The sequence below is a fragment of the Zosterops lateralis genome (assembly GCF_965231275.1).
Source record: "Zosterops lateralis genome assembly, chromosome: 1".
NCBI lineage: Eukaryota > Metazoa > Chordata > Aves > Passeriformes > Zosteropidae > Zosterops > Zosterops lateralis.
Window position 1 is genome coordinate 48,822,195 of NC_139762.1, and position 13,771 is coordinate 48,835,965.

The window sequence follows — 13,771 nt, forward strand, 5'->3', positions numbered from 1 at the left end:
TGATTATTAAATTGTCATTTATGACTGCAGTCTCTCTGGTCATTTCAAGAAGAGGGGAAAAAAATTATGGTAGATCTGGTTCTCTCATAATTGCTTTCAAATTTTTACTGCTTCTAACTGTGCATGAGAAATTGTGCACAAAAAGACATTGTGAATGCCATCTCTCCAGTTTATCCTCATGCTTCTCATTACTGTCTCAAATTGCAAACATTTTCATTTCAGCCGTTTATACCAAAAGTACAGCAAACACTGCATCTAACCCCTTCATTACTTTACCCTTTAAATGATGTAAACAAAGGGTAAATGTTTTGCTTAAATGTAGAATATGCTTCCATCACAGATGGAAAAAAACCCTTTCCTTGCTAACAGAATTATGTATCAGGATATGAGAAGAGAAACCAAGATATAGTTGTCCTGTCATCAAAGCACTGACAAGTGAGGTGTGGGCTAAGTTCCCATCTCTACCACTAACTTTTCAGGCAACATGAAGGAAGACATCATTTATGCATTCCTGGTATTCTACTAAAAATCACTTGACACCACCTTTCTGTTTTCCTTTTTTACCCTTTGTATATTCTGTCAATTTAAATGGTGTTCTCCTTTGATCATAAACCTGTGCTTAAAAGAAATACCTGGTGAAATCACAGCTTGTACCTGAAGATAGAACCTGTAAGCAATCGAGCTTTAGCAAAAGCAAAGGTTTTTGTACAAGACAACCACTTATAAAAAACCCCAAACCTCAACAGCCACCCACAAAATGACAGGCATCCCTAGAACCAATCCACTAGTAGTCAAACATGGCTCTACAACTTCTGCACACGTGGCCTGCTTTAAGTATTAGGTATGAGTAAGGTATTAAGTATTAGGTATTAAGTATTAAGTATGACCTAATGAGTTACTGTGGTTAGAGAAGTTACCATGTCAGCTATGCTGTAGTATAGTCAGTGGTAAACATCCTGTGAAATATACTTTTGTAAATGTTGGCAAGAAAATTTGGAATAAATGCTTTCAACTTCACATTTCTAAAGGGGCTTGAATGCCCCTGAATAGTAACAGTTCATCAGTCAGAGCTAAGACAAGTTAAAACTGCTTTAAAGGGATCACCACAGTTAATGGGGAAAGCCTGACTTCTTAAAGTGGCTATGGAATCCATCACAAGGATCTTTTACACTTTATTTAACATTAGCAAAAATTTATGAGTTTGGCTGACACTTCATCTGAGTTTGTTTCAACGATGATTAATGATACGAATTACTGTTTCTTCCTATTTGAAAAAGATATCCTATTGCATGAAAAAGTAGTTTTTACCCATAAAACTACAGAATAATTCAGGTTGCTAGACAGTTGTAGGCATCCAGTTCTGCATTTCAAGGGTAATTTCATACTTAAGTCAGGTTCCTCAGGGCCACTCTGGGCAAGTTTTGTTTTTCTCCAAGGATAAACATTTTATAATCTCTCTATGCAACTGGTTTAAGAGCTGCATATCAGTGGTTGGGGATATTTTATCCTTCCATGCTATCAGTTACCTTAATTTCCTTCATTTCCATGATTTCCCTTAATTTTCTTCTTTCTCTCTGTACTTCTGAGAAGGGTGTGCATCTTCTCCTCATCCTTATTCAAACAATGGCAGAAGGTACAATTGGATCCTCTCTGGATCCAGCCTTTTCCAGGATAAACAAATCCAGTTCCTTCACATTCCCTTTGAACACCACATGCTCCATCCTGATAGCCTTTTGCTGAACTAGATCCATCTCATCAGTTTCTCCCCATTTCTAGGGCACAAAACTGGACACAGCCTTCCAGCTGATGCCTCATAAAGGCCAAGGTGGTGGAAATAATCCCTTCCTCTGCCACGCTAGCTGTGCTTTAGCTCATGCAGTGCGCAGTTAGTCCACACCACACAAGGGTGCACTGGTGATTCATGGTACTCATCAGCCCAGAGACCATCCTACAATCAAGCACCTACAATGATATTTGTAAAACATGAAATTAGCCTTTCTGAGTCCTCAATTTGCTTTGCCACTCACCCATCCTCAGCTTTTAGCATCAAAGAAAATATCTGGAGAAATTAATGTCAAAAACCCGGCCATCATAAAAATCAATACAAGATACTGAAGTGTTACTCTAGTACTAAAATCAAGAAGCGTAGAGAAGGAAATTAGAATCATCAAACTCTTGCAAATTATAATAACTAAGGCAAATTGAGCAGCTATGAAACATCCTGTACTTTGGAGCTTAAAATCAACAAGGCAATAAAACACCCTTAACCCATGCAAAGGTAAATAAGTTTTATGGAGACATTTTCTTTCTTTTTTCCTCAAGTAGAACCACCAGTTTAAAGACTTTGCCTGGTAACTTGAAAGATTTTAAACAGCAAAGGGCCATTTAGGCCATGTATATAACTGAAACCATTTTCAAGCTGCACATATACAGTACCTTTTACCTGAAGTTCATCCATATTGGTGGAGACAGTTCTTTTCTCTAAGTAAATTAAACTTTGAAGTCCACTGTGTGCAGAATTAGGCTAGAGAAAGGAATATCCTGTTCTCCACCATATTAAAATGTTGTATTTATACCACTTCTTCTGAGGTAAGACTTTTTTGTCCACATGGATAAATTTCTAGGAATAAGAAACACATGTGCACATGTAATTTTGACTTCACAATTTTAACAGTGGCCTTCAAAATTTCTACCAGTGGTGAAAATACGTAGCTGCCAGTAACACCCATCCTGGCTCCCAAAACTGGTTTCCAATATTCTATGACCTGTGAAAGAGTCTTTCCTGATGTCTTGACAGATGTGGCTGCCCAAAGTAGTCAGCAGGTGTCCTCAGCTAGAAAGTGAGAAAAGCCATTAACACCCTCCTTAGGGCAGGTGGAAGTACTATGAGCCATGCCATTGTTCCAAGGGAAAAGGACAGGCAGAAAGAAAGTCTGGGGGAATAAATCTTGTTGGAGATTGGAGTACTGAACACCAAGAGAAGCTAAAGGAAACTTCACTTAAAACAGAGAAATTCAGTAAGATTGCTACATCCAGTCACTAACTCGTAAAAAAAAAAAAAAAAAAAAAAAAAAAAAAAAAAAAAAGAAATCACATATAGGCCTTAAAATGAAGAAGTAGTACCAGTTATATGACAATCAGATTAAAAAAGAAAATCACTGGAAGAAAGCAGCCCTTTAATAACTTCCAGATCCCTAGGGAAGGAAACAGTCCTTTAGCAATTTCCAGAACCCTAGCTTACATAAAAATGAGTTCTTGGAAGGAATCTTAAAATCTTGACAGCTATGAGATTACATTCCTTATCTCACACATCTGATTTTACAAAAACAAGGATGTTTCATTTTTCCACTTGGTGACTTTAGAGATGTTATTTTCACTGTGAAGGGCTGGTCAATTGCTTCTGAGGAGGCTGACAACGTGACAATGATATGATGAGCTCTGTGGTTTTCTTTGGGCTCTTGGTTAAGTACAACAAAAAGTTCTAGGCAGCATGTACTATTCAAGCAAAATGGATAGATCTGTAATTTTTAAGCTCTTGCTCCTGGGGTTCTCTTATCAGCAACACAACAAAGATCAGCCAGTTTCTCCAAGACAGAAAACTGATGGTCGAAATCTGAAGACAAGTCTTAAGAGAAAAAAAATTACCATAAAATTCAAACCCTGTGTGGAAGCTATTTCTTCAGATATTTTCACAGAAGTCTTTTAGAAGTAGACTTGACATTGTGAATGCAAGGATTGGTTCTTGAGCATTTCAGTTTCATGACCATGGCACAAATATCTTCAGCTGACATATCAAGATCTTTAATCATTTACACAAATGTGTTTGTCAAAGATCCTGACATTTGTCCCTTCACCTCTCCATGTTGTTTGGGTCAATATACTTCATAGTATCCAATCTGTCTCCATTCCTGTGCTCAGTACTTAAGACCATATTCCTAAGCTTTCATATGTATTACTGGAGACCTTGCTTCTCTGCTTACCATGACCAACATATAAAGGAAACTTGAGATACTGGGATGGAACCTCCCAATAAATTACATTTTAGTCATTAATAAATCCACAAGATTTTTTGCATATTATTCAAATCCACAGTAAAGAGGGGAAAGGGCAAAGAAAAAAGAGCCTTACCACTTTCAGAGGCACATACACCTTCCATCCTGCACTAAGCTATTTTGCTCTCAGTGGAAATGTGGTAAAACCCAAGTTCACATGTCTAGAGCTTCACTACCATCCCAAATAACAACTCTGCCTCTGCTGTGGTCTCAAGGCCAAATACTCAGTGGGGCAAAACCTAACACTTCCTGCAGAAAGTACATGCTAAACCCCTCACCTCTGTTTTCTCTCTCATTTAGTGTCTGGGAACTTGAGGACAGTTCACATTAGCACACCAAAGCCCAGTTTAACCTGTGACCACCTAATAAAGGTAACCAACAGAGAGCCAGCAGAGGCAAGCACCTGTGTTGGCCCAGTGTGCATGGTGTGGACAGGGATTGAGATAGCTGATGTGGGTCAAGGAGAGGAGGAGAGAGCCCATCTGCCCCCACACACCATCGTCTCCTCTCCTCTCCTCTCCTCTCCTCTCCTCTCCTCTCCTCTCCTCTCCTCTCCTCTCCTCTCCTCTCCTCTCCTCTCCTCTCCTCTCCTCTCCTCTCCTCTCCTCTCCTCTCCTCCTGCCTTCCAGCAGCCCTCCCTCCCATCTGCCTCTCTCACAGCCAACCTTAATTTACACTGGTGCACTGGGTAACAGGATCAGCTCGTCAGATGCTGGCCAGTTACCTCATGTGCTAAAAATAGAGACAGGCATCAGCAGCCACTGACTGGCAAACGCCTCTTTAATGGTGACTGACATATTCAATCAAGACAATACGCGAGATGTAAGCTGCAAACAATGAAGGACATTTGTATAAGGACAGATGAGACAAAAACAAATAAGCGTCCTGGCTTTGCTTACCAGATACATATGAAAGATTTCTGCTGCTCTTTTCAACCATGGTGCTATTTAGATTACAATTACTTAAAGCAAACCAACAATAATACAAGCTCTTCTGCTGCTCCAAGAGAGGTTATAAAAATCTCATTGTCAGCTGCATCATTCATCACGATAACCTCATTTCAACTGAAACAAAATATCTGAGACATCACCTCTCCCTGCTTCCTTCCCTTTTTTATTTGCCTATAATAAGGTCTATAGTCTGGGGAGCTCTCAGACTGAATTCCATGCATTGTGATTCACAAAGTGAAAATCTGGTATTATATGCCCACTGACATTCACATCAGCAGCAATTCATGCAGCAAAAAGCCATATGCCATGCACCTCTGATTTAACTGTACTACAAAAACATATCCTAGAAAGAATAAATAAAAATACAGAGACAAGAGTGGTTCCTGGGATCTGATTATTATCCACACTTTTAGACAGGAATGACAGGGGCAATATCACAAAATACGCTGTTTTGATGACAGTTCCAGTTAGGTTATATCATTTCCCTTCATGACTAACACACTCTACATGCAACTGAGTCATTTTTTTCCAGTGCAAAAGGTTTCTGTGGAGTAGAAAAGGAGCGGTTAGCACAGATAACCTACACTCAGTGTTTCTCCTCTGGTTATCAGGTTTCCCACTCAATCATCTTTTTGAAGCCTGAGAAAGTTTATTGGTTTGATCAGCACCCACTGAGATGAAAATGAGGAGTGCTTTGAAAGTACAAAGTACCAGCAGCTTTAAAAATTATCATCTCTGGGGTGTTACACAGACCTGTATGTGTTCTACAGTAACACACAGACTTCACTAGAAATCTGGAGGATAAAATCCCCTCTGCCAATGATGGCTAGGTTTTCCACAAATAAGAGATTCCACTGCTGAAACCAACACAGCCTTTCATCACTAGGGAAAGGACAAGACAAGCTGCTAGTCAAGGAATGGATTACACGAAAATACTCTTTTCTTGCATTAAATAACAGATGTTTTGTTGAGACATCCTTTCTTTTCCTTGATTTTTGGCTTGAAGAATCCATCTCTTTGTTGGTGCACTCATCCTAGCATATAAATGGGCAGAAATCAAGCTTGAAAATGCTTTTCCTTTTAAGGCTATGCCTTCCATGAAATCACTGTGCATGTGATCACTGGAGAAGGATTGTTCATCTGTAACTAGATATGACCCTGCTACTAAAGACTTCCAAAGCCTTGTGGCAAAGACAGAAAATAGTAAAGATACTATGTTAAATGAAGAAAGTCTTGAACTAGAAAAATAGTTCATGTGCTACAAAGTGCAGAAAAGGGCAAATTAGACTCCTTCATTATGCAGCCTAAGTACTTAATTTTCACAAATTAATTTTTTAAAATGTATTTGCATTCTTGACAATGCTAGTTCAGACAGAAAATTTTTCAAAAGGAAGCAAACATCAAGATTTAAAAATTTGATACTGTTGTTCAGCTCTTTCGAGCTTGACAGGCCTGATTTTTTGGGATATGAATACACAAATCTGATTTTTACAGACTGATGCCTCAGTAAATGGAAAGATGCCTCTTCAGCATCTTAAACATCCCTTCTCAGGTTCCTGCAGCCAGGAGCAGCAGATGAGTGCTATGGGACACATTTGGGTATCTGACAGGTGGAGATAAATGCACAGAGATGGAGAAGACTAAACAGAGCCGTTCCTAAATGAGCAGCTGATGAAGGCATACATTTGGAATATCCAGGTCACAAAAAGCATAGAGGAAACATTGACCAAATGCTAGGGAAAGCTCTTAAACAGGCTCTCTCTGCATCACATCCAATTGCACTGCTCAAAAAAGACCATTCTCAAGAAAGAGGTTGTTAATGGAATAGACCTGACAATTTTTCTGCACCCAAATTATGCTTTCTAAAAAATTCCTATTGTATTTGAAAGGAGTAATTTCTTCAATTAAAAAGTCTCATTTTCTCTGTAATCTATGCAGCAGACTTGCAAAATGTTAATTGCCACAAATTTTTTATAGATTTGTGCATTACACAATTAATGATAGAACATATTTATAGCAATTATCTGTTTCCAATAAAAGTTAATAAAGTGCTATTGGCCTCAGGTGTGAAAATGTGGGATTTAATTTGTGCTAATCTGCCCCAGCCTGGGGAATAGTAAATTCATTTTGTGTGAGAATAATTTATTTGCAATATCCCTGACTGATACAAACAAAGCGTTCTCAAGGGAAGGTGCAATAAAGCTAACAGAGAGGTGCAATCATTCCGACATTTCCCAACAGTAAAATGCAAACAGAAAAGCCTTCCAAAGCTTCTCCCAAAAGAAGTTAAATTCATCTGCTTCAGACTCATAAGAAAACAATAATGCTTTGGAGGACATCTGTGAAGAGCTATTTATCATTCCTTTTCTTTCTTCTTGCATTGAATTCAAAAAGAAGTGGCAAACAGGTGTAAAGACTGACCAAAGGATTTTACTTTCAACTTTGTCTGAATTATTTTTTCTCTTGTTTGAGGTAATGCTTCTTTCATTTTTCTGAAGCTACCATTTGCCATCCTTCTCCAAGCCTCCCTGTGCAGCTGAGTGGGGGGAAAGAGAGGCACAGAGAGAGGAAAGCACCCCTTTGGGGCTAGGGCTGCTACTGCATCTGTGGCAGGGGAATGGAGGAGGCTGGAGTGAGTGGCCAGACATCCTGGTTCTAATTTTGACCCTGCAGCTGCTTCACTGCCAAAGCACTTCAGCTCTGGGTGCCTTTGCCTCCTTCCTGTAAAGTGTGGTTTATCAGGTCTTGGCCAAGCCTGCAAGGAGCAGAAAAGTGCAGAATATTGTTAGTGCCACTAGAGGGGATCACTTGAGCATGCTGGGGACCTGCTGCTATCACAGGAGTGAGGCAAAGTCCTGTCAATTCCAGGTCAGGCCCAGAGCTGCCATGGCAAGGACTAGCATTAGGACAACAGGGTTGCAGCCAGGGAGGCATTTTGGACAGGATCTCTGCAGAGTCTGCTCCTCGAGTCTCCCCAGTTTGCAGTGGACTCAGTAAATTTGGTGACAGCTCCTCTGCCACGTTGCTACTCTGACCTTTCAAAATGACCCCATAGGCCTTTGCTTCCTCCTGGGTAACACATTATCTGATGGTGGGTTTGGCCCACCACACAGGTTTTCACACAAACCACTGCTCACAAAAGTTTGCTTCTTAAGAGCCTGTCTTTGAACACTTAGTCATATTTTGAACTCAGCCTTCCACAATTATTCATCCCTACAGCTGCCGAAGACATGACAACACTGGAGAAGATGAAAAACCTATGGCATGGCATTTCCAAACCTCCACTGAGGAAGGAAATGGTATTTTTCATTTTTATGTTACGCTTGGTTACCTTTTCTGTTATCTTGTCAGTGAGCAAGGAAAAATGTTCGCAGAGTCTGAGCATGAGCCATAAACATCTTTTGTGGTTATCAAATGCCTCTGTGTTTGCTTTGCTATTTAATTACAGAACTCACGTAGGGCATTTATTGTTTGCATCTGTTGCCGCTGTGAACAATGTCTACTCTTCTGATCACCACAAAGGCAGTTTATTATGTGCATGCCTGTCAGTGACGTGTTTTATCATCTTGCTGAGCAGACCCCCCTGCTGCAGGGGGATTTGGTGCTGCAGCTTGGTGAGTCCCTGAAATAGCCAGATACCACAAGGGCAGTTCCTCACCAGGTTTGCCACTGTGAAATGGAACTAGCTGAATGCTGAAACCAGTTTTTTGAGGTTTCTGAGAATATTTTTCTTATTACAAAATATTTTCTTCTTCGTCTATATTATATAATATTAATACATATTCTTATTACAAAATACTTTTTCATAAAATATTTAAAAGCTCATGTTTTATACTGTGATGATCTCAAGCATATGTCCAGAGGGCAAATTAACTAAATCTCTAAGTAATAAGAAAAATGCATTGGCAGCATCATTAGCCAACCTTGTCCCACTTTCCTATTCCTTAGACCTGTAGTTCTACCGAATGCAGTGGATTTTGTTTTCAAGAACCTTATATCACAGTACTTACAGTTTTTCAGTTTTGGCTTCTCCTATTTAACTTTAGCCACATTGCGATGATAATCTGCATCTTGTTATAAGTAGTCATTTTTGGTCACCTAAAGCCCAACAACTACAACCATAATACACTAATAAAAGCAGCTACATTGTGCCCATTCTCTAGAAATGCAGCTTTGACACTCTGCTAGGCAAGTAAAAAAATTTTGTCTTTATCTTTCCACTGGGACTGGAAACAGTTATATTTATTCTTAATCTGCTTTCTTTAAGATGGTACAACACTAGGTACAGAATTAGCAAATTGCTCACTCTGTTCTGCAGGTTCAATAAGACAAGCTATGGCTGCAATTAAAATAATCCATTTGCTCACCCTTCCCCCTATTAGAATGTGAACTTCAAACTCACTAAAAGCAGCTGACTGAAATCTCTGGAAACCAGAGTTAAGAGGATAATCTTGTCCCTTATACAATGTCCTACTTGCTGTCTCCTTGTATGCCAAGAAACAATATGTCTACTTTATGAGATGATCATTAAAGAGATAGCAATCACAATATAAATCCACATAAGGCAATCCAGGTGCATTTACTAAAGTACATCTAGTGGGGATCAACAAAAAATTTTCCTTTGGGAGTATGCTTTCATTTGGCCCCATGGGAGGAATTTTACTCACAGGTGGGTACTTTGAATTTCACCTACCATCGTATTAAAAATAAACAATAAACCCCAAACCAATTTAAGTATGTCTCAGTCTGCATGGCAGCAGAAGCTGATTACCCTGAACAGAGTGTAGGTTGTTCCTACATGATGGAAATCTGACTGATGGACACCTATTTAAATGGGCAGGCTGCTGATGAAGGTTTCTAGATGCTGGATGTGAGATAACTCAGGCCAGCTTTCTTACAGTCAGCACTGACTCCAAAAATCAATACACAATGCTTTCTTCTGCTTTAATAAAACATGTAGAAGTATGTAAAGCTTGGAGACTAGAATATATTTTCAAAGCCATAAACCACGCTCTCTGCTCACAAATGACTTTGGGGAAACTTGTAAAGTGTCCTTTGATCATCTGTAGGCTCAAATAAAAACAAAAAGGCTTCAAATGGAATTGTTGCTACTTGCACGTCTATCTATACAACTGCATCTTAATTTCTCTAGGAAACTCACAAAACATGAATTATGCATGTCTTAAAATGTTACAAAGGCATAATATAAGCTTAGCTGCCTGTCTGAATTATTCTATTCAGATGTCTACTAGTATATAGAGAGACTGAAAAAAAGGTTTTAGGTCTGACAGTGCCATACTATCACCAAAGACATTAAAGGACTTTTTTCATGCAAGAGTTGACAAAACATGTCTCTTTTAATGAATGAGAATTGGAAAAAGCATGAGATCATAAATGTTTCACTAAATTACCATAAAACTCTTCCAACCATGAGCAAAGTGCTGGTTTAATTATTTTTGAAACTTTAAAATGAACAAACCTGTGTAGAATCTCCACAACATAAATTGAAGAACCATGATGACACAGTATGCCATTTTGTCATCAAAAAGAAATCTTAATATGTGGCTTAAAGAACCCTTGAGAGCAGGCACTGAAACCTGAGGGGAAATTCAATCACCTCGCCTCTTTTAGTGCCTGTCATTTCCCAGTTCAAGAGAGGAGGAAATAATTCTCTGTATGTGCAAACAGACCTCCTACAGACCCCCAATGTACAAGCTACTGTGATTAATCAAAAGTTTGAAAATAAAATAAAAAGCTCCTTTCCTTCAATTAGGATTAAACATCAAAGCAAGCAGTCTAGATTTTCTAGCAGAATTTCCAGATCTCAAGAGTTACCAATCAATATACTGAGAGCCTCCAATTTTGTTTTGGAGGTTTTAAGGAAGGAAGGGATGGAGAAAGGAATAAAACAAATGATCCCAGCAGGCAGGGGGATAGTAAACCATAACAAAGTTGTGTTTCATACACTACCATGACAATCAAGTTGTTGAAACTGAAAAATAGTAACACAAAGAGAAGATGGAAGATTTTATTTTTTTTTTCCACACAAGTAAATTACTGCATCTTGTGAGGTCTGCTGTCTTCCCATTCACTTCTGCAGGGATGGGCTGAATGCTCCCTGGGCCCACGTGGCCCTTGCCTGCCAAGTTTTCAAAAGTGACTCCATAGAATTGGGTACCCTTAGGACTCAGGGAAGATGCAGACAGAATATTAACATGCTGTGATCACCAAAGCCTCTTGCCAGGTAAGGATGAAAAATGGTGGTGTTTAGTTTGGTAAAGCCACAGGCTGCACTGGCAGCTGTCACCTACCAACCTTGGGTAAACCTTGGGTACCACCATATAACATATCAGCCCCCACAAACCCTCAAGTGCTTCATGAGCCCACACAGCAACACAGTTTGCTTCACTCACAGATCCCTTCAGATGTTTACCAGCTGAGTAATTCACATCACCACTATATGTCATTTGAAGGGGATAAGAGCACAAAAATCTCCTTATGACTCCAAGAAAGGACTTAGATAAGCAAAACATAATTAGAGAAGTGTTAGAAATGAGAGACGCAAGAGCTTAGCATTCCCTGCCCTTTACAGAAACAGTTACAAAATCAAGAGTGATTTCTGCAGGCAGAGATGCTGGGTTCAGGATCATGTAACACAGTGCCACGACCAGATACAAACCCTGGTATCCCAATGGCAAATATTTCAGGTTTGCCCCACTGAGTTAAGAATTGCCCATGTCTTCAATGACACATGCAATAAGACACAGTGCCAATGTTACTGAACCTGATAGAACTGATAGGTTAATTTGCAGGACTATCAGCAACAGAAAACACAAACAGCAAACTAGTCATATCAGAGAAAAAACTCCCTAATCTCCCTATGAACCTCCACAACAATGCCTAACACTGCAAAGTAAATGTCTTTGTTTTCCTTGTAGAGTGACTTGGGCTGGTGCCAGAAATGGAACCATCCTTTATCTGAATTCCCTAGGATTGTTAATAATATTTCAACTCAAGTTGTGGGAAATTATGCAGACAAATCCTTCTTCTACTGAGATAGAAGGTCTGTAAGTAATAGGCAGCTGTTAATACATTTATTTAAAACAACCACATATTAAAAACTAGGCTTTATAAAGTTGCTTTTTAAGCCCTTGATTTTAGCAACCAAATAATGTTCAGTGAATTATCTGGCTATTGCTCCTTCTGTGTTTCTTGGGTCACGAGGCAGGAGAAGCATGTCAGAAATTCCACGTAACAACAAGGCTCCAGGCCATCTGGCTATGACAGTGTGCATATTGGACTTCCTTTCTCTCTTTAGCCAGGGCTCTGGTACTGCTGCCAACTAACTGGCCTGAAGAACTCAAAAAAGGTTATTCCTCACTGTGACCTAAAAATTCACCTTCACTCTGAAGTAGAAAACGGACATTGGGACCACTTCAGTAATAGACAGTTCCAATTAGAAATCAGGTATGCTCATTCCTATTGGCTCTATCATAACATTTGAGCCTGGTGACTTCAGAGCACTTATAAGGCACTTGTCGACAGAGCAGCAGTCTCACTTTTCATTCCCAACCAGCATTCTATAACCAACATCTCCCAGGGAGAGCCTCAAGATCCAGAAAAAGGATCCCAACAAAGATAGGAATGACAGCTGACCACAAGCATGAATTTGTCATTCTTAGAAAATGCCAGAGATACTGTTCATCCTCATGGCTAATTGGGTAAAAATTGGATGTCTAGGGACCACTAAGACAGACCTGTTCTTTATTGCTTTTTTGAGGGTCAGGAGATTGGCTGAAGCTTCCAGAATTCTTATTGAGGAGCTTTTTGGTTGAATTTTTATTTCACTGGTTTTCAGGTTTTGTTTGTTTGTGGGGTTTGGGTTGGTTTTTTTTCATTGGTTGGTTTGGGTTTTTTGGTTCATTGGTTGGTTTGGGGGTTTTTTGATTTTGTTTTTGTTTGAGCAGGCTAAACTGCACAGCATTCTGTCATGATTGTGTCCACTCTTGAATATTTTATCACTTTAGTGCTCACATGAAATGAAAAGGATGCACAGAATTATCACTGCAGTACTCTCTCTGCATTATTTACAACCTTGGAGGCTGCAGCACTTCAGCATAATATTACTAACATAAAAAGGCAGAATTTCCCCTCAAGCCAGGATTTTAGTCTCGTAGTCTGCAGTGCAAAATGACTGAAAAAGGTCTATGAATCTCCTTACATCTTCCATCCTTTATCCACCACTTTCTAAATGCTGGCATTGCAATGTGCAAAGCGTCTAAAGAGATAAATCTCTAGACCTTCAGCAGAATGGGAATTAGTAAATCCCTGTGCCTCTAGGGATGAATATATTGTCGTGTTTCACCATTCTGCCCAGTTATTCCCACCCCACCCTTTTTCTTGCCTTGTTAAAGTCTTCTGAAGTTGCCCTCATTTCCTTCCATGTCTTGTTCAAAAGCTGAATGCAGATACAGAAGAACTCCTCAAACGATCTGTCATGGGTGAAGAACATGGGATGGAAATCGTTGCAGGTCTCACTGGCTAAAAACAGAAAAACAAGGGGGGGTGGAATAAAACATGTACAGGCAGGAGCTTAAAAAATAAATGTAAAATACAATCACCCATGAAATTGAGAAAGTAGTGTGTTTGAGTGAAATCCCAGTTCTTGGAGCAAAAGATGTCAAAACACTATTGTGAAAAGCCAGCCTTGGTCTACAGTCTTAAAGACAACAAAACACAATATAGGCCCTTGTCTTTAGGGGACCAACA

General features: G+C 39.5%; 1 protein-coding gene across 3 annotated transcripts in view; it reads right to left on the reverse strand.

The window, feature by feature from the left end:
- ELMO1 (engulfment and cell motility 1) overlaps positions 1 to 13,771 on the reverse strand; it is a 308,416-nt gene that overhangs the window by 96,548 nt on the left and 198,097 nt on the right. For all 3 annotated transcript variants that reach the window (XM_083880270.1, XM_083880272.1, XM_083880271.1), the window contains one exon: positions 13,407 to 13,543. In XM_083880270.1, the coding sequence (XP_083736396.1) occupies positions 13,407 to 13,543 (137 nt within the window). The remainder of the gene's footprint in view (positions 1 to 13,406; positions 13,544 to 13,771) is intronic.